Raw genomic sequence first — 23428 nt, 5'->3', positions numbered from 1 at the left:
GTCTCTTTGTTTAACCTTGAAAAGGTCTGACTTTCTGGTCTCGACCTTGATGGCCCCAGCATGGGCCTTCATGAAAGAATTTGCAAGCATAGCACGAGTAAATAGAATTTAGGGGTAAGTTGTGGTACCATATCATTGCTCCTTTGGACAAAGTTTCCCCGAACTTTTTCAGCAACACCGACTCGATTTCATCATCTTCCAAGTCGTTCCATTTGATCGCGAATGTATAGGAGGTTACATGCTCATTCGGATCATGGTCCCGTTATACTTTGGGATATCAGGCATATGAAACCTCTTTGGGATTGGCTTCGGTGCCGCGCTCGGAGGGAAGGACTTCTAGATAAACTTCTTGGAATCGTCCCTTTCAATATCGGGGGTGCTCCCGGAATTTGATCAACCCTGGAGTTGTATGTTTCCACCTTCTTTTCATTAGCCTCAATTTTCCTTTCACCTGATTCCACCCGCTTCGTTAATGCTTCAAGCATTTTCATTATTTCGGGATTGACCCCTGACTCAGCTTCACCTGGCCTCTCGGTGATCTACCCATTCCTTCGGATGTTCTCCCGGGACGGTTCGGGCTCAACTCTTCTAGGAGCATGGCTCTGATTCTGCAGTTGTGCTATTGTCGCATGTTGAGCATGCAACCGAAGATTAACTGTAGTCTAACCCCATCGCCTTCGCCTTCGGGCACTTCTCGAGCCGTTGGTCGGGGTCCCCGCGAATGCTGTTTTCGAGATCAGTCGGGAGGTTGACATCGATGGCCACCTGTGAGTTAGCATTGACCAGATCGGCAACTAGGACTCCATTGGGGTCAGCAAGAGGTACTTCATTGCTAGGCACCAGATTGTTGTTTTCGCCATGATGGCCAGACTCAACGTCAACGTTCAAGTGGGCAGACTGAGAATTTGATATTTTTAAACTGACCTGAAATTAAGACTTTAAAGAACAAGCGTAAAATACATTGTGTTATGGAGATTTGTATCAATCACCACTATTATTCTTAGCCCCACGGTAGGCGCTAAATTATTTACCCTTAAAATGGATAACAACTGAATTTATACGTTGTATTAAGGATATGTGGATTGATTCAACACAAATAATCAAGAATATTAGATAAACGAGTTAAAGAATAAATGAGTGATCAAACCAATTGTAATGTTACGGCCAGACTCGAATTTAGGTTGAACAGTAGTTTTGCCCTCGATCGGACCCTTGGTTCGAAGTCAATCGTGAATAAAGAACAGATGTAAAATAAGAACTTAGCTATAAAGCAGAAAAATGAATATGTATTGCCTTGATATGCGTGTTACAATGTGTCCTATCAAAGAAAAAACTTCCCTTTTATATAGTAGGAGAGTTTCACCCCCTAATATAAGTCTAAAGGTAAAAAAATTCCTCCCTTGTTAATTACTGATCCATAACCACGCGAGATCCACGCCGTGATATCCGGTTGGTTGCGGATGTCACGGCCCTCTATCGGTCGCCCTCAATCGTTCTGCGCTTTCCGAAGTCTCAGAACTCGCCCCGAGTCCGGGGTGCGTCGTTTTATCAAGTCCGATGGCGGGCCTCGATACAAAGAGTTTACAGCTTCGATTTCGATCTGATATATTCATGCTCTTACTTTGTTTGATCCACGTGGAAATTGGGGGTGCCTTATCCCCGATTTCAGCCGTATACAAATTGATCTCATGATCAGTTCACCTTAGGCACCAACTGCTGCTTCAATTAAAGTGGTCTTTTCTCTCGAATAGTTTTGTTAAGAAGTATAGTAAATTTTGGGAAGGAGAAATATTTCTACCCTCGAAATTTTGCAGCTATGTCCGTTTCATTTAATTACATTGAGATTTTTAACTGGATATATATGTCAAGTAAAGAAAAGAATTTTGCGAATAAGCTATGTATATTTAATGTAGTAAAAGTACTCTTCTTTAATATGCCATATTAATTAAAGAGACGGATTTATGGTTTAAACATTATGGTTCAAGTTCAGGATTTTAATACAACCTACATTTGATTTAGTAGGTTCAAAATATATAATTTGTACTTATTTAGTGAATGTTTTTAACACATATGTCAAAATTCCAGCCAAAACTATTGTGTTCATATAAAATGTATGATAGATCCGTCCCTGCTTTACTTGAAACAGAGAACTGGAGTCAAGGGCGGAGCCAGCCTTATAGTCACGGGTTCTGCAGAACCCATTAGCTTTGGCTCAAATCTAATGTGTTAAATAATTTATTGAATATGTATAAAAAGTTTATTTAGAACCCAGTAAGTAAAATAAATTATAGTCCAGAACCCATAAACTAAATATTCTAGATTCACCTCTAACTCGAGTTGACTTCTGAATATACAAATTGAATGATCACATTTATGTATATATTTATAAATCCATCATTTTATGTTTTGTAAGAAATTAAGACCTAATTAAAGGCAAATCCTGAAGAATAAAATGAAAATGCAAATTATATAGATTATAGAAACCTAAATTAAAGAAGTGGAATAATATCCGTATGAACAGTTATCACGTAACCCTGCTAAATAAACAGAAATAGACTGTCATATTAGTAACATCAAACGGCCCCGTAGATTGATGTATAGAAACTGTTCTCTCACTGTCCTCATCGTCACAATCCAAATTTCCAGGTTGTTAAAGTTACTTGTCCAGATAAACAACCTTTTTACGAATCTTTATTGTTAGGTGTTGACAGAATAGCTAAAATAGCCCCGTCCTATATATTGCTTTCAATGTTATAGTCAATAGACGAAAGCTAAAAAAGTAGCCCACAATTTTATCCGTACTCTTTGAGAGTCAAACATTGAAGATCAGGAAGTGAAGAATGCCTATTTAGGGTGAGTTGTCACAAAAATATGTATATACAAAAATCATAACATTTCTAAATTTTGAATTTGCTTCTAAATTATCCTTTATATGCTGGTAGAGGAAGTGTGAAAACAAGAATAGCTGCTCTCCAGCTTTAAAAGTTTGGCAATTTGGTCGATTTATAGCTGAAAGCAACAAAGAAGCTGAGTAAACACGTGCCGCTAAATGCCAGAACCGACCAAAACATCCAAGAATTTTGGTCATTTTTCAACGTTGTAGCTCACCCACCATTGTCCACGTGTTCATATCTCCTACTTTTCTTCGACTCCAAATTTAATTGACATTCTTCCTCTCTTGACATTATTAATTATATATAGAACCCAAATGCTTATTCTAAGTGAAGCTGATTTTCTTGAAATAGAATTCCAACTTAATGCCATATGGCTCCAGGCTTACTCTCCTCTGCTTTGGCCTTAATGCTCTTGCTGTTTATAGCAGAGCTTTGGTGCTGCATTGAGTCAAGTAGGGTTGTTTTGGGTTCAAGATTGTTAGCTAAAGAGAACAAAGCATGGTTTTCTGACAATAAAACTTTTGCATTTGGCTTCACACCAACAGCAGAATCACATGATCAATATCAGTTGTCTATTTGGTTTGCGCAACTTCCAGGGGATCGCACATTGGTTTGGTCACCTAGCATGTAAGTTTAACTACTTAATTTGTCCATTAAGTTGTAATGCTTGTCAACTTATTACTTCAAGTCGTGCATGATTTAACTCGTAGTTAAGGATTTAACTTATATATACTAATCTTTTGACTTGTTATAGCATTTTGGATGGTTGTTACATATTCTTTCATGATGTATCGTATTATCTTGTATTGTATTGTTTTTATGAATACAACATCTGGAAAGATTGTATTGTTTGATGTCGTTTCATGATATTACGTAAAATAAACTTACAATATTACAAAGAAAATATAGGGTACGAAGTAGAATTATTATATAAAAAGGTAGGCTAAAAGATAAAAAAAAAGATTATTTTATTATAAGGAAGTGCAAGATGAGAGAAAAAATAAGGCAACAACGCGACCGCACCTAATCAATCATTACATAAAAGTGACACTTTTCGTTGTTACATAAAGACAATAAAATTTAAGTAACAACTAAAACAACATTCTATTTAAAGTAACAATACGAAACAATACAATTGGTAACAACCATCCAAAAACTAAAAGTTACTAATTTCACATTTATGGACGATTGCTTGTAGTTATCGCTTAGGTGACCTTGTGTAAAACTTTTTATATTGTTAGTGTATAGAAGTTTAACGCCTCGTTATTTCTTTCCCAACGTGAAGTAGTCCAGGTTTCTTTCTCTTAAAAAAGGGGGCAAGAAACAGAGAATGTTAGATGGAACTAGAATTTCATCAAAATGCTTAAGTCTTAACATGTAAACATAAGTTTGAATGGTAGGTTCTTTAGAGATGTTATTCTTATATTAGACTTAGTTGGAAAAAGGCAGAATGTATTCCTCCATCTCTAGTTTTTACTAAAGCTTTTGCAGGTATATATAAACTTTTTGGCCAACCCTTTCATTTTGTGTTCATCATCTAAATAGAAACTCTCCAGTCACCAGAGACGCAATTTTGGAGTTCGACAACACTGGAAATCTCATGTTGATGGACAGAGGCACCACTGTATGGGCATCAAACACCTCAGAAGCTGGCATTGAGACGGCTGTCATGTCTGAAAATGGCAACTTCATTCTCTACGCCGACAACCTAAGCATTGTATGGCAGAGCTTTTCACATCCATCAGATACTCTATTACCTGGCCAACCTTTAACAGTGTCAGTAGAACTAACATCATCAAAATCGCCTTCCCCCGGAGGTTATTACACGTTAAAAATGTTGCAGCAGCCCACCTCATTAAACCTTGCATTGACCTACAATGTGCCCGAGTCCTATCATATGTCGCCTGAATTGTATAGCAATTATTCTTACTGGTCAGGACCTGATATATCAAATGTGACAGGAGATGTTGTTGCAGTTTTGGACAAAGCTGGAAGCTTTGGTATGGTTTATGGATCGTCTTCGGATGGAGCAGTTTATGTGTACAAGAATGATGGTGATTATGGAGGGCTATTCTCGGCTGTGAATCAATCTAATGATTGGACTAGAGCATCTGTTTTGAGAAGGTTAATTCTTGAGGGTAATGGAAATCTACGTTTGTATCGATGGGACAACGATGTGAATGGATCGAGGCAATGGGTTGCAGAGTGGGCTGCTGTGTCCAATCCATGTGGCATTGCTGGAATTTGTGGCAATGGGATTTGTAATTTAGACAGAAGTAAAACGAATGCTTCTTGCACATGCTTACCAGGCACTTCTAAGGTGGGAAACGATATCTCGTGTTCTGTAAATTCTTTATTGACAAGGAAATGTGGACCTCATCATGAAAATTTGACTTCCCAGTTCAAGATTTCTACAGTTCAACAAACTGCTTACTATTTCTCAGGATCATCTGTTATAGCAAATTATAGTGATATAGAGTCAGTGTCCAAATGTGGGAATGCTTGCTTATCAAATTGTGATTGTGTTGCTTCTGTTTATGGTCTTAGTGAGGAAAAGCCTTACTGTTGGGTCCTTAGAAACTTGGAATTTGGTGGATTCGAGGATCCTGGCTCAACTCTATTCGTGAAGGCTGAGGCTAATGGCTCATTTGGAGTGAGTGGTGACAAACAAACTGGGAATTCATCAGACGAATCGCAGAGTACACGCGATAAAGTTTTGATACTTCCTATAGTCCTAAGTATGACAGTTCTCATCGCGCTGCTCGGTTGTCTGTTATATATCAATATCCATAGAAAAAGATCCTTAAAGAGAGCTCTTGAGGGCTCTTTGATCTTATCAGGAGCTCCGATTAGTTTCAGCTACCGTGACTTGCAACACCGGACTAACAATTTTTCTGAGTTACTTGGAACAGGTAAAGACATGACTATTATTCAGAACCACAGGAAATCAAAACCAAGACAATTGGTTTTCCAATAGATTAAAGGAGGTTTTATCATAACAAGTAACAATGTTAAGTTTGACAGGTGGATTTGGCAGTGTATACAAGGGAAGCCTTGGAGATGGAACATTGATCGCTGTAAAGAAGCTTGGCAAAGTTTTACCTCATGGGGAACAGGAATTTATAACAGAGGTCAACACCATTGGCTCTATGCATCATATGAACTTGGTTCGTCTATGCGGATACTGTTCTGAGGGAACACGAAGGTAAGTAACTCATTTCATTGTAATTTGATGGTTGCATTGTGTCAACTTAGATGTGTAAGTATGAACTGAGCATTTTCTTTTAACAGGCTACTAGTGTATGAGTTCATGAAAAATGGCTCACTGGACAAGTGGATATTCCATTCATATAGTAACCGAGATAGATTACTAGTTTGGCCTACACGTTTTCGCATAGCCATTGCTACTGCACAAGGGATAGCCTATTTTCATGAGCAATGCAGGAACAGAATCATACACTGCGACATCAAGCCAGAGAACATACTCTTAGATGAGAATTTCTGTCCCAAAGTTTCTGATTTTGGACTAGCTAAATTGATGGGGAGAGAGCATTCCCATGTGGTCACTATGGTCCGAGGAACCAGAGGCTATTTAGCCCCCGAGTGGGTCAGCAACCGACCCATAACTGTAAAAGCTGATGTTTACAGCTACGGTATGCTGCTGCTAGAAATTGTTGGTGGCCGGAGAAATCTTGATATGACTTGTGATGCTGAGGACTTCTTTTACCCTGGATGGGCTTACAAGGTACTCACTTGATCAATTATGATAAAGAGAGAAGAGTTTAAGTTATATACACTGACCGTGTAAATCATTTTTACTTTGTTGGTGCAATTTAACCGATTATAGCAGGTTATTACTCTATTTTCCAAGGTATCATATCAGGCTAAAAAATAATTACATGTTGATGTAGGTCAACTTGATCTGATAGTGCAAAAAACGTAAACTCTAAAGGAAACGGGCAATTCCCTTTATATGAATCATAGATTTCCCTTTTTTAAAATTGTAAGTATTGAAAGGGCCAAACAAGTTGTTTATTTGTTTTTCAGGAAATGAGCGAAGGAACGCCAGAAAAAGTTGTTGATAGACGACTTGAAGAAGCAATCGAAAAAGAAGAGGTAATGAGAGCTTTAATGGTAGCTTTTTGGTGTATTCAGGATGAAGTTTCGACGAGGCCTACGATGGGGGAAGTGGTGAAGATGTTGGAAGGATCAGTTGACATTAATATGCCTCCAATGCCACAGACAGTTTTAGAGCTAATAGAAGAAGGCTTAGATCATGTATACAGATCTATGAAAAGGGAGCTCAATCAATTCAGCTCCTTTACTATTACTACTCAACCATCATCTAATGCTACATGCAGTTACTCCACAATGTCACCTAGATAGTTAAAAAAGGTTGAATGGAATAGGAAGTTTTGTTAGGATTATGTAAATGTAAAACCATTGATGTTTCAAATAAGCCAATAGCTTGATGTCAGCTTCTATAGCATAAGCTTTAAGTCCATCAACGAATAATAAACATTTCATAAGAGAAATAATAAGTTTTTGCAAGAGCTAACAAAATTGTGCATTTCAAGTAAAATATACATATGTAGCAAAATTTGCAGAGAATTTTGCATGACCAGTTTGAGTGTATTTTTTTGCCCAGACATAGAGTACCCCTAAGGGACTGTACTTTTCTGAATTTCAATCATATTCTATGCACTTTAAATTTGTGTGGCAAGCTGTAATGGTTCGAGTGTTTGACAGATTTTTGTGAGATCCGTTGCTGGTGAATACTGCATAGTGTAATATGCATTAAATTCTGTCTGAAGCAGCAATTATGAAGTCTTGTCCCAAAATTTTAAAATAGAGAGGCCACATACTGTTGCATTAAAATAATCATATCTGATTATTGAACTATAGTCCATTAATAGATAGGTTTAACTAAGACTGGGCCAAATTTGATACGGGCAGAGATTTTCTTTTTTCTTTTTGCTTTTTTGTTGTTGTGATGACTAGGTTAAATTATGGCTGTGTAATTGTGCTACAACTAATTAAGTACAGGTGTGACGGTCGAAATTCATACTCCATGTGATATCAGTATCTGTATTTAATCTAAAATGCTAGGTCTGTTGCCAATCTTGCTTCAGGATGTTAATAGATTTATTTTACATAAAGACGCTAGTTAATCTTATTATAATAGTTGAGTGAACACGAAATTAAATTGATATTAGCCAGTTAAGACTAGTATGTTAAATATAAAGACTTTGGACGTTTCATTTTCGTGAGTTGATTTAGCAACAAAAATTTGAAGAAAATTATTAGCACAAAAAAGGAATAAGCTTACTCTACTATTATACTTCTAAAGGACCTTATAAGAAAATTTGTGATGTTTCTCCACCTTTAGAATAAGTAAAACACTGACTGCGCTCGACATTCATCTACACAAGCAACCAATCTTAGATACTTCAAAAATTTACACTTAGTCGACCACAAGCTACTGAGACGGGCGGACTATGATTTAATCATCTTCCTCCATATCAATGACCATCCTCAGCCGCCTTCTCGATACACTAGTACCAGGGGCTTCAAGTGAAGCATCATCATCTTCCAAATCAGTCAATTCAGAATGTAATTTGTTATGCAATTGCTGATCGGCCTGATTGACAGGAGGAACATCTTGGTCACTGCTATAGTCAGTCGTTAGGTTTCCAGCATCAACATTATCGTCTGAGGCAGTATTATTAATCTCTGTACCCTCCTCCATTGCAGTAGCTTGATCAAGCTCTCCCCTTGAAATGCCAGACGTTAACATCATGTTAGTTAAGTTGTCAATAACTCAATGCCAATGGATCTAAATTCATGAGATGCTTTTTTGCGGAAAATAAGTCCTAATATGTAAATAGCAAGAAAACTATTTATATCGGAAATGCTGTTGCTGCAATCCAACTGAGCCCAACGGAGAAAATAGAAAGTAATTGTCAGACATTAATGGTCCCTAGATTGTATGTTATCAATTGACAATGCTTAAATATCAAGCTATATATGCCTGACGCCGTCTTTATGATAAATTCAAACAGAAACAGCCTACTTTTTTGCGAAAGGTAACAATTTCTATTTTGATAATAAATCAGCACCAGGTTAGTGCTGATAACAGTATGTACAACTCGAAAAGAGCATTAGAAGAGCACCTGATGTAACAGCTAACTACAAGCTACCTATAAAATCTATCAGGTCTCCTACCTCATTCAAAAATTCTTATTTAGACCAAAAATAAAACAAGACAGCCTACTTCTACACTGTTGTGAATGTAGTTAGATAGCAAAACTTGGTTTAAGAAAAATAACAGGAAGTAAGCGATGCAATTTAGGAAAGTGGACGAGGATGGCAAAAAGAGCTCAGAAGCCTAAGAAAGATGGCATAGTAGTTTTAAAAATTCTCCAGAAAATAGAGAAAGATCCCTAGAAGAAATAGGGATGAGGTGAGTGATTTTATGAGAGGCTCATACTCAATGGGGACACAGAACTGGCATAGTAGTTCTGTAAAGTTCCTAAGCAAAAAGAGGGCTTCCAAAAGAGCAAATAAGATAGGGTGAGTGACTATATAAGAGGCTCATACTAATGGCAGACATGCACTATCAATCGTGGTGCCGGAAAAGGTGACATCAATAACAACATAACTACAGTTTACCTCTCTGAGTCATAAGTATCTTTGTCTTCAATGTCACCTTCGCTGCTGATCTTCCTTGAATTTACAATTAGCTTCCCGTCATGCTGTGGAACAGCTTTTTGAGTTTTTCTGCATCAAATAACATTATAATTCATTGCAATATTTATAGTAATTTTACTACTGAAAGAAAGACAAATGTAATTTAGGATGCTTCATAAACCAACTCAGCGAAATCTACAGTCTACACAAGATTTTGTAATCCCCATGACAAAGTCGGTTCATGTAAAGAAACCCAAACTTGTCCAATGAAAATGCCTCCTTCCCATCCTAAAAATGTGGAGCATGACCTTAGCTTAGACCACATTCAAGCTTCAAGTCAATGAATAGGACAAGTCAAATAGGTAATTTTGATGCTTTGAATTGGTGAAGATCTTGATTCGAACAAACTATGGACCTGAGACAACCGCATGAAGGAATTGTTGCAGTAATTACACTGTAAACACTTGTATATTAACCTGGCCATTCGGAAACTGTACTCCAACAACCAATGCAGTACACCTCCCTACTTGACTTTTTCACCTTTACAGATTGTAAATAAATGGACCAGCCTACATACATTCGTGCAACTTTGGTTGTACCATGCAAATTGGGATATTTCTATCAAAAGTTAAACAGAAACTCTAAAGTGCCTTAGAGGTTTGACCCACGGCTACCTTCACTTAATAATCAAGGATTGTGTTATCTTTTATAAACATAAATCAGAATAAATCCACCATCTAAAGCAGTAAGAAAGGGAGAAGGATGTCCACAAAGACTGTGTTTGTTGATTCTCAAACAAATAACATGTTCAAAGTAATGTAGAAATGATATTTGTATAAAGGGAGGAGGAGGAGGAGAAGGCATATGAAAACATACGTCAATAGCGAGGTCAGCAATTCATCATCAGACTCAACTTCTGATGATTTCAGGTTCTCTCTTCCTTCAGAAGTGCTAGCTTTTCCCTGATATTTGCTCCTGAAACTCCATAAAACAATGAAAGCCCTTATCAAGTATTTGGTGGGAGCACAGTAATTTCAACGTGTTTACCGTTCATCCAAAACATCTCTCTTAGCAAGATGGATGATAATGTTCATTGCTAAGATTATAGTGCTTTTTATCTTCTATCTTACATGCTATTCAGTAACATCACAACCCAACGCAGGATGAGAGAAGGAAAAGGTATCATTAGAATATCTTCTGCCACTATTTTTCAAAAAAAATGCTGAATCAGGGAGAACAGAGAGTACAAGTAATAGTATCTGCAAACTTAATCATACCTTCTTCTCATTGATAACAAAGTTTCATCACCAGAGTTGTCTGAACCTTCTTTAGAAGCATCACCTGCTTCATCCATCAATTGCAGGTTGGTTTCTAACCTTTTCTTTTTGGGGACATACAGGCCAAGTTGCTTAAGTTTTCGTGAAATCTTAGCTGCAGATAAAGTTCCCTCAGGATCAAGTGCATTGGCAATCATGTGGCTGCACCTCTTGTGATCTTTAAACCTTTCATAGTAAAACCACATCATATTATTAGCCTAGATATAAGGAACAGATTTATGAAAGCAAATGTCTCACAAAAAAATCACTTTCTTATTCATTGAACTCACTGCTCGAACAAATCTTTGATCTTCTGTTCCTGCTCCTGACTAAATGCCTGCACTCTCTTTCTAGTGTGCCTGAGAATGAACAGCAAGAATATTTAAATCATGTTCATGAAACATATAAACACAATTGCTTTAAACAGACACTTACAGATGCCTTCTCTGTGAAGTACCCTCTTCTAGTATATCTGAATTTTGAAGTCTGATATCACTTTCTAGATCTTTTTCTTCATTCCCAGGTTTGTCAGGAGCACTAGCATATACTATCTTTTTCCTCCGTGGGATTCTGTATCCTAACTGTTTAAGTGTCCTGGAAATTTGGAGAGGTGAAATCTTTCCATCTGGATCAAGGGCTTCCGCAATGAGATCACAACAATTTTGATTATCTTTATACCTGGAAATCAAACAAAAAAAATCAGATGCTTCAGAACAAAGAGTGGAACCAATATAGAATATTGATTGAAAGAATGATGGAAATGGCAGTTTGCAGTTTTCATTGTTTGAGTCAAATGTTTTGGTTGCTGTTGTATCCTTTATCATGAAACATGCAGTCTGCTAATAATAGAAGTGTGCCAGGTCTGTTTCTCACTGACAAGATTGGTAGACCTTGAAAAGTTAATGGAGGGGGAAGTAGTCCTCCAAAGATAAACTCTAATGCCGATTTCACAACCAATTGCTTTGGGATGGTGTTGCCCGAGGAAAGACAAATGTAAGCTGGAGATAGCAATACCTATTCTAAAAGATCAAATTTTTGCAACATCAGAGGTATATTTAGAGCATAGAGAACATCATTAACAGAAGACATTTATAGAATAGTCAGGAAGAGAGTAAGAAAAGGCTCATCATTTGTGAAACAATATGAGTAGATAGTAGAATACACATTTACGAACTTAGATCTCTTCTTGATCTTATTTTTACAACCAATGACATGTGTAGGTATGCGGCATGCCACCCTTCAGACAATATTATTACTCCACAATTCCCAGATCTACGGCCTAATTTAACTTATCACAAACACTTCCAAAAGAGATTCAACCAGTTACAGGGCAACGCAGACTTGGGAGCTAATCTGGTGCACTCGAGGTATGTGCACACTTCTATTTTATCATTGTAGGATAAAGAGGGTTTCAAACACGCAAATAATAAAATTATATATACGTACCTCTCAAAGAGTTGCTCGACTTTCCGTCGTAACTCATCATTAAGAGCTTGTAGTTTTCGTCTTTTAGGTTCCCTCTGAGACTCTTGTTCAGCTGACTGCTCCTGTCTGCAATAAGAAAAACAATAAAGATGGCTATACTGTGAAATCAAGAAGAGAAAAAAAGCATGAATGAGGATCATACTTTTCCAAATGTCGTTTCTGATTCATCACATCATTTCCATCATTTGAAATTGATGTAGGACTTTCCTCTCTCTCTAGCAAACTTTGGTTACTCCTATTTGTGACCTCTGTGTTGTTTCTGCGAACAGCACTGAATTAAAAGATTCTGTTGGAGGAAAAAAGTTGACTTGGCACTTTATCTTAACAATAAAAGACCTACAACACTGTCAAATGCTATTTTAACTTTCTTTTAGTAGGAATGATCAATGTCAGAAAAAGAGAATATCTCCAAAATTAGAAGTCAAACAATTGATGATCCAAAAACTTGGATTAAGTTTATGAGGTCTGTCACCAAAATAAATTCAGTCTAAATAATACAGAATTCAACATATGACATTCTTGGTTTCTTTGATTCAAGCACTATGGCATTCAGCAAACCACAATAGCACCCTTCCAGTATTAGTGCAAACATCTTACCTGACAGCCTCTGAAAAAGGTAATGGAAAATCAGCTTCATCATCACCAAGGGCATCAGCTATACTTCGGCGGATCCATCCATTTGCTTCAGATGAGCCAATTTCACCAGTCATGGAAACACCGGAACTATTTTTACCATCTTTCTTAAATTGAGATAGCTCCTTTAGCATGGAATCACAATTGAGATAATGACACTCTCTACGAGATTTCCAGAAGAGAACCTCTATGAAAAGTAGGGGATTACTCTTCATTTTGCGCAACATTCTCCTAACTAAGTTTGTCAAAAAGAAGACAATGTTCTCATATTCTCTGCAAGGCCTTGACTTCTGCTCCTCTAGAATGTCATAGAATGTGGTGAGGAGAGATAGCTGTATATCAAGCAGAAAATATTAAAAATGAGATCTGCTACTTAAGCTTCACATTAATCTTGTTTCAGATAGAAACATAAAGTTTTCAATAAATTACCTGGTATAGCATGGGCGAAAGTTCGAGATCATCGCATAGTTTTTGTAATATGCATATCACATAATTATTTGTAATAATGGAGTTGCTCTTGTAATACTTTAGCAACCAACAGAGGTTGTGAATGGTGGAGTTGTTTGCAAGAGCAGAGACCAAGGCAGATATCTTGAGATCATCTTCCGCAGTTAACACATTTTCATCACCAGAAGAATCATCTCTGCCTTGATCATACTCGTCATTAACATCATTAGAAAGTTTTTGTTGTGTCTCCGGCACAGAGTTCTGGTGTCTTCCTGACTTAGTTTCAAGAGATACAGGATGATTAAGCTTATCTACGACTGTGATATTTTCTTCTCCCTTTCCACCTGCATGAAGATTGTTTGACTTTTCACATCCAGAGCCTGCAGCATTATTTTGAGCTGTATCAGTACTCTCAACCATTTGATCTTCGTTCACCGTGGTACAACCCGTGTCTTCATCAACCTTATTGGAGTCTATGGCATCTTCTCCATTGTGAGCCAATCTGGTATCTATAGATTCATGACTAGAGCCGCCAAAACCTATCCCAAAGGAGGCTGAATCTCTAGTCATTTCATCATTATCCTTCTTGTCAACTGTAACTGTTGTCTTCGGTCGTTTCTTCCTCAACTTTTTGGAAATCTACAAAAAAATAAATCCTTTTAAATCAATAGATGTCAGTTGCTGAAGCAAAAAATTGTCGTCGGATAAACTATATTTAGCATCCATGGAACTTAAAGCACTAATGAAATATAGATCCTGCTGTGGGCATACTGAGCCAAACTTATGCGCTTTTTCTGACATAGCAAGATAACAAACATGATTCTTCATATATATCATTCCCTATTGTATTGGTAGGATGATGGGGGAATGGGGTTGGGGAAACAAGCATTCCTTACATGAGACATGAGAGAGTCATTCAAAATAAGGACACATGTCGAATGTTCTCTATTTCATTCGCTTTTGGTGACACCACTACTGCAGATACATAACGTTACGACTAAATTCAGCTTCAGTATTTCTACACAAGGTAGCTAAGCATAATTCTTTGTAATGCTCCTTTGAGCGCAAAAGAACTGAGATTCAGAATATGCCTTCAATTGTGCTCCCAAGTAATTCATCCCCACAAAGTGTGGTACTAAGATAAGAATTTCCTTAAGCTAAAGGACCAGAATTTTTCACTCAGTAAAGCTAAAGTATCATTGCGAGCATATTAACACTGGTTAACAATAGAAATTTCTGAGACTAACAGTAGAAAAATCATCACTCATATGTCCTATATCTCCCGCTTCCCCACTGTAAATAAATTGATAAATACACACTTACTATATATATACACGCACAAACGTGTCCTTAAGTGCATGACTCAATATATTCCAAATCCAACTTGAGACATTCAGGTCTAGAGTAAAAGAGTTAGCCAGAGATGCACCATCCAAAAACAATCGAAACTATTTTAGTTCATCCCCTTTACATAAGGTTGCTTCCATTCAAAAAGAGCTGACATGTGAATCGGTAATAGTCTAGAACCTAAATGCCACACCTCTCCAGAACTCCAAATTTACCCCATAAACCTTCTCTTTTACTCTCTAGACACACAAGTCCAAATCTATCATATAAAAATAAAGGAACGGCTTTACTTTAGATATAGAGAACATGGGTCAAGGTTGCTGCTATCTTGTTGTGGTTCACTTCTCCATTATATCTTTACTGCAGAATGTAGATCTGACTGAATGAGCACTCATACGATCTCTCTCAAATCCAAACAAGGTGTTTTTTCTCCGATTAAGTTTTTCACTTCATACAAACATCTACTTAGTAAGTATCTTCTGGAGAATATGAGCATTTGAAGTTTGATTACAATAACAACATGCCACTATTCCGGAAAGGATAGTGTGTACACAGACCTTACCCCTACCTTATGCAGGTAGAGAGGCTGAAGTTTCATTACAAGTGACTGAATCATTCAAGATAACAAATATAAAATTCCTTAGAAATAAAAACAAAATTTATTTCTTAATGAAAAATTCAAATACAAAAGTTATCAGGGAATACCCTTAATGAACCACGTGCTTGAAGGTTCTCCATCAGCTTTATAACTAAATTGATAATTTCTACCAAATCAGCAAGGTAACTGGCAATAATAGATTTGAAATATTAGCAAGAGAAGATTATATAGGCTTCAAGGTTAAAGATCCTTTTTGGCCAATCACACAAACAACATTGCATTAACCTGATAAATTGCAGGTAGTCAAAAAACAGCAAAAAGTGCATTTTGATTCATGCTGACATGATTTTATGCTTGGTACAGTGGAATTTAGAAGCCAACAAACAAACTTATCTCATAGACCCTTCGTCAAAACATGGTTTATAGTTTCTACGTAAAGTTTTCTGCAGCTAAGAAAATTCTAGAATAAAGCTTTTCTGACATGGATCAAAAAATTTATAGTAGTTATCAACAAGGAATTATATTTTAAAGTTTAAACTGTTATGAACAGACCCGATATTGCTTCACCAGAAGGTTAGAAATGAAAGCAAGTATTTGAGCAGAGTCCAGCAAACTATTGCAGCATATTTTATCCACAAAGATGGCTTTACTATGGCAGTTGAATATATTAATTCAAAATAAGAGTATCCTTCACTGCGTAACACCTATTAAGATCTTCAATGAGCTAATCCCTCTGTCTATTTGCAGAAATTGGCTTCAACATCAAGCTAAGCTTTTCCACCTAATAAATTATAAGTTGATTTGCTCTTCATCCATAATGCAATACTGGATGTCACTAATGAACTTGGCTGAGGCATCACATTTACTGCATCCCCTAACCACTTATCCTAATTTCAGGAATGATATAGTTCATTAATACAGATCATTTAAAAAAAAAAACTTGTGAGCTAGAAGGGAGACCTTTTCGCTTGCTTATGGGTATCAAACGATTTGATCTGGTTCAAGAGAAACTGGGTCATCCCTTCATCAGTTTGATCGTAGAATAACTTGTAAAGAAGGATTCGAGCTGTTTGATGCTCCTTGGAATCTTCAGGAGACTGCTTAAGCACCATCTCCAGCATAAGAAGCTGCCAACCAAAAACAGTAGTCAGAGAAGGATCCCAAAGTTCGATTCATATCATAACACCAAACATACTAAAAAAATCCTTAAGCTGAAGCTGATATTGAAGCATCATAAATAACAGCTTTTGGGCTGGGAAACACTGGGTACTGCTAGAGGTGTGACAAATCTCATTTTATTTTGTTCTATGAATCCATCTCCTACAATATGCATATTAGACCTGTTTGACCATACAGAAGCATCTCATGCTTTTCTTCAACATTAAACGCTAAACTAAACCAAGAGGAAAGACAAAACTTTGAGGAAAGTCATGATCACCATAGTTTTCATAAGAGATCCTGCCACATAGAGAAATTTGCGATCGTTTGTCTCCTTCAAGGTCTCAAGTGAATAGCGCCATCTCAAAAGAACCAGCTGGAACATTGATTCATTTAAAGACTCGGCAATAGGACCACATATACAACCTCTGAACCATGTGCTATCAGTTCTAGAATCCATCGGTTCTTGGGTATCAGCTTCTTCGTTAGGCTGATCAAGTAAGAGAATCAAGAGAAGATTGAGATATGGGATGACAAGGATAAAACAAGGTAAATGGAAACTACTTACTGAAATTCCAACAAAAAAGAAAAGCACATAATTAGTTCGACAAAGAATTTTCCAAGAGCCAGTACCATTTACTATTACATCTTCACACTTCTCTTTTAAGTGTTTCAACTCTAATAATCAGACACCAGACCTAAGTTGTTACAATTAGATACCCAATGTTCTGAGTATGAATATCTTACTTCTCCACATTCTAGATAGCTTCATATTTGGACATAGATCAGCAAACTAGTATTATCCAGAAATGATGATTATGATTCAAGAAGCTTGCTACAAATGAAAGAGGGGTCTACAAAAGTTGTTTAGCTGGTAAATGCGTATGCATTCTCTCTATAGCAAACATTAGCCGTTGACTGCTCAGTCAAACTTCCCAATGCAAAAATTTCACTGCATAATGATTTTATTAGTTCAACTCCTTACTGATTACAAATGATTAAATGAATTAATAAATGTCACTAACTATTCAAAATCTGATCAATAACGTGAAAGGACTCAGGATCCACATTATAACTGTCCTAAATTCGTTTTAACCCACAACATAATACTACGTATCCCGGGCCTAAATTTGCTCTGTTAGATGGGTTTTCACCGTCCGGTAACAAAAATATTTCCCTACTTGTTGACAAGTTTGGAATCGAAACCCGTTTAAACAGTCAGGCATCACTGGAGATCATAGAAAGCTGATCAAATGCTTCAAAATGTAAATATTCCTCAGAGCAAGTAAGCCCAAACTTAATTATTTTCTCTCAGTTTCTAGCAACTGCAGTAACTATTAAAGAGGGAGGATAAGAGTAACTGTATGGAGCACATTTACAGATATCCAGACACACCCAAACCATGCAACATCACTTGCACAGAACGTTGCTTACCTGATTCAAAAACTTGTGGTACTGAAAAGAAGTAACAAATTGAGCAACCTGAAAGAAAATAAGAATATCGCTATTCTGAATAGCATGATGTTCTTTTTCAATGTCATCACGAACTGACTGCATCAGAACTGAGAATAGAAAAATGAGTAGTGCCATAAGAAAGAAAGAAAGAAAGAAAGAAAGAAGCAAACAAAGCAAAAGCAGATGCATCATTTAACCACATATCTTACCGTTGTATCCCCCTCCTAGGAACTGGTTAATAAAATCATAAAGCAAATTTAGAATCTTGTTCTTGGTTGCTGGTAGTCTTCCTTGGTCCCACACGGTCCTTTTTGCCGGACCTCGATGCTTCTTGTGAGCTATTATCAAGGGGTCATGAGAAACGGAGCAAGGATTGCCCTTAATTAAAGTTTTAGAACCATCCTGTTAAATTAAAAGGTTAACATTAGTACTATTACAAACTACCATTTATTAAAACCTAGTACACCATCAGTCCTAGTGTAGAAAATAGCATTTCTTTATTCGGGAGGATAAATTACCAGGGAAAACCGTGTAAAAGTTCCACTGAACTGAGAATAGCAACCCAGGTTTCGTTGTCTGATAACTTTTCTCTTTTCACGTTCTTCTTCCATTATATCTTTGAGAGAGTTAATTGAAATATCACTATCTTCATCCACCTGATGAACAAAATCAACTTATGAATCAGAAACCAGAGAAGGGGGACCAACTGTCTTAAAAAAGCTTCTTCACAATATGAACTAGTCCGGCTTAGAAAAAGCATCAAAAAAGCTTGCAGAAAAGCATATGTGCTCTACTTGATGAAGGCTTCCACCAAAATTTCAAACATTAAATCTATTCTTAACAATGGAAGAATTTTCTTCTAAAGGCCAAATGCTGCTGAACTGCTTAAGGCTGTATTTTGGTCCGGGCCCAGTCCGGGACCGGCCCGGGACCGCGGGCCAAACGGGCCCGGTCTCTAGTGATGCAAAAGCCCACAGTGGGCCGGTCCTTACCAAAAAGCCCGCGAGCCTGGGACCGGCAGGCAGGCCTGGGCCAGTTCAACCGGGCCCAACGGCTATTTTTTTTTTAAAAAAGAATTTTTTTTAAAAAGGGCCAACGGTCAGAATTTTAAAATGTAGCTGTTGGCCTGCATTTTTAGCCGTTTGGCACTTTCAAAAATAGCCATTTGGCCCTCAAACATTGTTTTAATCCCAAACTTTTTATAATTACACTTTTTCCCTATTCTCAACTATAAATACCCCTCATTCTTTCATTTTTACTCACAAATTCATCAATCTCTCTCATTTCTCAAACTCAAATTGAAGTATTCAAGTATTAACTCATCTCTCATTTCTCAAACTCAAATTCTTAATTCAAGTTAAATCATGCCCGGTGATTCTAGATTGCACCCATTTGTTTTGGAACACTTTAATGTGGTAGAAGAAAATGAAGCAGTTTACATAATAAAGTGCAAGAACTGTGGTCGAGTCTACACTCGTCGTCGAAAGGAGGGCACATGCTCTTTAAGGAGGCATATAAAGAGTTGTCTTGTGCGTTCTCCAGACATTCGTATTTAAGATTTTAAGTTGATTTGAGACAATTTGTGTTATTTTAAAATTATTAGACGTATTATGCTTAATGTTCTAGTTTGTTAGATTAATTTGAAGTATTATGTTGAAGGTATTGAACTTTAATTTGAAGTATTAAATGTAAACTTTAATTTGAACTATATCAATAGCTTTATATATATATATATATATATATATAAGGCACTATATATATCTCTAATACATATAAACTATATATATAATTATATATACATACTATACATACTATATATATTTATATAGCTATATATAAGCAATTTATATTAGTATATACATATATAGTTTACAAGAAATTACCTTAGATAAAAAAAAATTAAAAAAAATAGCCCGGAACGAAAAAGCCCGTTAGGCCCGCGGGCACGGCCCATTTAGCCCGGGACCATGTGGGCTTAGGACCGCAGTGGGCCGGTTCCACTCATTTGTCCCGTTAAGCCCGGGACCGCCTCAGCCCGGCCCGCCTAAGCCCAGGCCCGTTTGGCCCATTTAGGCCCGGGCCCGGACCACAATACAGCCTTAGAACTGCTTATCAGTCTCGGGATACACAATAACTTCTTAGTTCTCATGATTAGAAAGGAAAAGACAGGCCAATAAGTATATAACTCACAAGGCAAAGCAATAATTCCTTGTTATGCTTCTCAAAAAGTTATAGATTCGGTCTCTTCACCTCACTGATGCCCAGGAGCAATGTTTAAAACTTAAATAGGACATGACAACAAAATTCGGAGATCTTTCATCTTCTATGAGTACAACTACGCCTCGAATCCCCGCTAGTTGGGGTCGGCTATATAAATTTAAATAATTAAGTTGCTCCATTAGCTCCATAGCAATCCAAAATTTGAAGATTTAGATTCTCTACTATTACAAGTTTTATACATTTTCCACTAGAATACAAGTCTCTAACAAGACTAAAAGACTCCTAGCAAACTATACTTCAATCACAACTAATTTGTATCATCTATTTGGATCTTTTTCTTTTATTATGTCCTAATATGTGCTAAGAATGCGTGGATTCTTAGAGATTGTAGGTCATTTAAGACAATCATTCTATATGATTTAAGATTTACCTCTTCCCATTTTAAGATATTTAATCACCATGTTTTCAAACCTACGGATCAATGTGTTTGGAGTCTGATGTTGGACATGACCGACCTATCTCAACCAGCCTTCTCTCATATTATCCTCCATGTGTGCTACTTGCACCTTCTACCTAAAGAAATCATTTATAATCTTGTATGACCGCACATCAATCTTAATATTCACACATGCAACATTTATTTCGATAGGTATCCTCCTACATAACATTTTGTAAGAAGTGCTTTTCATTTTGATAGGTATCCTTCTATCGCATAACATTTTGGTACCACTTCCCCATTTCAACCATCCTATTTTGATTCTATGTGTAACATCTTTATCTCTCAGAACGTCTCCTACTAAATCATACCTAGATATCAATAAAATATTAAGATTGTATAAAAAATCATTTAGGTGAGTGCTCCGTTTCATCTTATTGAAAATATCCCTACGTCCAAATGTACCTATCAGCTCTTAATGGATGTCAAACACCAAAATTGAATTGTGTAACGGTGTTAAAAAAGTGTACTAGTATAAATGACATGTTTGCAAAAAGAAAAAGCATCTCTTTTTTCTTTCTCCATGGAAGTGTTGTCAACCAAAATTTCCTGCATATCCCACTTTTCATATAGCATTTTGGCCATAACAAGATCAGTCCAATTTAAAGTTCTATCTCTAATCAAAATTACAATTTTATGTAGAAATGCAAAAAAAAAAAAGGAAAAAAGAAAATATAAAAAAATAAAAACAGAAAACAGTAGACAAAATTGGACTCAAATAGTGGCCATTAATGATACTGTAAAAAACTAACCTTTGCATCCTTGAGATGTGCTTTAGCAATCAACTCCGGCAGCTGACCCATGAATATATAATAGAATGTCTCCAACAAAAGCAAATTATCATGACGGAGATAGGTACAAGAGCCACCAACATGCTGTGATAGAACTAAGATGACATCCATTACATTCTCTTTAAACAAGAGCTCTAGAAACCTGTCTCTGAGAAATGCAAATTCTGTCATCGAACCACCAGATTTCTGCTGGGTTGATATGTCTTGAATAGCCAAAACATTACGGAATAAACTAAGCACCAACTGCACCATTTTCCAGTCATCTTCTGTGAAGGCCTCGCTGTTAACATAGTGAGACAAGTTTGTAACCAGATTAACAACATATGAATTCATGAAGAAGAAGCAGCTATCATATATAAGATTAACATTCTTATATGAAGTACACCAAAGCCAATGAAAGGACTATAACATGTCAGCCCAATTTTATACATCTGTTCAAAGGAATTTTACATATTTATGCACAAACAAAGATATGAAGCCAGAAGATGATTGCAGTTACCAAGCCAAATTTTCCAATGGGCTTTCCAAGAGAGACATTATCACCGGCACGGCATCACTATAGGTAATTGATGACTTTACTCCCCAAAGAAGCTCTATCTGTTGCGGTATGTCATGTGATGTAGGATCAATGGGCATCGTTAGAAACACCATAACCTTTACTGTAAAATGAGATGGAGAGCAAAGGCAGACGAAATTAATGAAAACAACAAATTTCATGGTTACCAATATAAAATGAAATCGATAAACTAAAGTAAGATACCTGCATTTAACAGCAGATTTCGGTCATCTTGACAGTACTCAATAATAGGAATCAAATCTTTGCCCACAATATTCCATTTACATACTTGCTTGAAAACTTCTCTTGTTTGAGGGTCATCTCGCCTTAAAAACCTCAATAAATCCTTCAAATTATCTGCCAGGGAACAGGATAAAAAATAACCAATTAGACATATAATTTATGCACTAACGGTGTACAAGAATTAACATAATCAGGTTACTAGGTAACTCTATTTAATACATTTACTGATAACCTAAAATAAAGGTAAATAACCTTCTATAACAGTTAAATTACACTGATAGTGTGAAAGATTCATTACATTGTCAGTGTATGTAACTCAAATCCTTAGACAAAACCATAAAACGTGACATCCATTTACTAACGTTACAGCCCCTACACTAACAGAAAATAATATGAAGCTAGAAAAACAGATTAATTTTAAGATGATAACTTTTTATCAATTAATCAATCACCTATACCTCAATCCTAAACTAGCTGAGATCGAGTATGTGGATCATATGTATTCATTTCACAATTAACCACAAAAAGTTAAAGAGAAATATAAAAATGTAGAAAGCAAGGTGAACAAACCTAAGCAGTACTCTCCTTTGGAATAGCCAATTCGATTAGCATCGTCGTCCTCTTCAATGATTCCGAGGCCAGCGCATATCGTTGACAGCCCTTCCATTGATAATGAATCTTCTTTTTTTTAGGTAGACTTTCTCGATTCAGGTATAATTGGTGTCAAAAAGGATCTGGTGTGAAGCTTGACTGGTAATTCTGGAAGAAATTGTGGATCTTTTACGAACTTGATGAGTAATAAGTCTTAGGGTTTTTTATGGCGCCAAAGGGGTATCTGAAAGTTTTTCCCGCGCTTTAAGAAATCTACGTGGTAACTGGAGCAAGGATAAGCTGTTGTCAGGACCACCGAAGAAGTCGAGTACCTGTGACGTGGCAGGCCTTCATTTGATCTTATTTTTTTGTTTGGTTTCTTTTTTCTTCTCTTTTTTTTTTTTCTGATGGCAAACACCGACGGCCCTTCCATAAAGCAAGTAAAGCAACTACATTAGACATCACATTTGTGGGGGCCTCATTTTTTATTAACCTAAAAAACTATGTA

At 36.7% G+C, this 23428-nt stretch overlaps 2 protein-coding genes across 5 annotated transcripts; one reads left to right on the top strand and one right to left on the bottom strand.

The window, feature by feature from the left end:
* The first annotated feature begins 3195 nt into the window (after nt 1-3195).
* Nucleotides 3196-7607, top strand: LOC109239797 (G-type lectin S-receptor-like serine/threonine-protein kinase At5g24080). Of its 3 annotated transcripts, none has more exons than XM_019406391.1 (5): nt 3196-3521; nt 4440-5806; nt 5919-6099; nt 6186-6639; nt 6942-7607. In XM_019406391.1, exons 1-5 carry the CDS (start codon nt 3265-3267, stop codon nt 7278-7280), a joined length of 2598 nt encoding a protein of 865 aa, XP_019261936.1. In that variant the 5' UTR covers nt 3196-3264; the 3' UTR covers nt 7281-7607. The 3 variants fall into 3 exon arrangements, with proteins under 3 accessions (XP_019261936.1, XP_019261937.1, XP_019261938.1); XM_019406392.1 differs by having other exon boundaries at nt 3371-3521; nt 4451-5806; XM_019406393.1 differs by having other exon boundaries at nt 3449-3521; nt 4386-5806.
* A 603-nt stretch (nt 7608-8210) lies between these two features.
* Nucleotides 8211-23185, bottom strand: LOC109239796 (protein timeless homolog). Of its 2 annotated transcripts, none has more exons than XM_019406389.1 (20): nt 22900-23185; nt 22291-22443; nt 22030-22189; nt 21492-21810; nt 18542-18679; nt 18233-18425; nt 18003-18130; nt 16849-17058; nt 16371-16537; nt 15518-15596; nt 13448-14104; nt 12983-13350; nt 12528-12644; nt 12347-12451; nt 11336-11578; nt 11191-11259; nt 10862-11086; nt 10461-10565; nt 9567-9674; nt 8211-8668 (listed from the first exon to the last, which is right to left on the bottom strand). In XM_019406389.1, exons 1-20 carry the CDS (start codon nt 22994-22996, stop codon nt 8398-8400), a joined length of 3912 nt encoding a protein of 1303 aa, XP_019261934.1. In that variant the 5' UTR covers nt 22997-23185; the 3' UTR covers nt 8211-8397. The 2 variants fall into 2 exon arrangements, with proteins under 2 accessions (XP_019261934.1, XP_019261935.1); XM_019406390.1 differs by having other exon boundaries at nt 10461-10559.
* Nucleotides 23186-23428: the final 243 nt, after the last annotated feature.

Source organism: Nicotiana attenuata, unplaced genomic scaffold, assembly GCF_001879085.1.
Source record: "Nicotiana attenuata strain UT unplaced genomic scaffold, NIATTr2, whole genome shotgun sequence".
Classification (NCBI taxonomy): domain Eukaryota; kingdom Viridiplantae; phylum Streptophyta; class Magnoliopsida; order Solanales; family Solanaceae; genus Nicotiana; species Nicotiana attenuata.
Note: the sequence above shows the minus strand (reverse complement) of the source record. Positions and strands in the feature narration are given on the sequence as shown.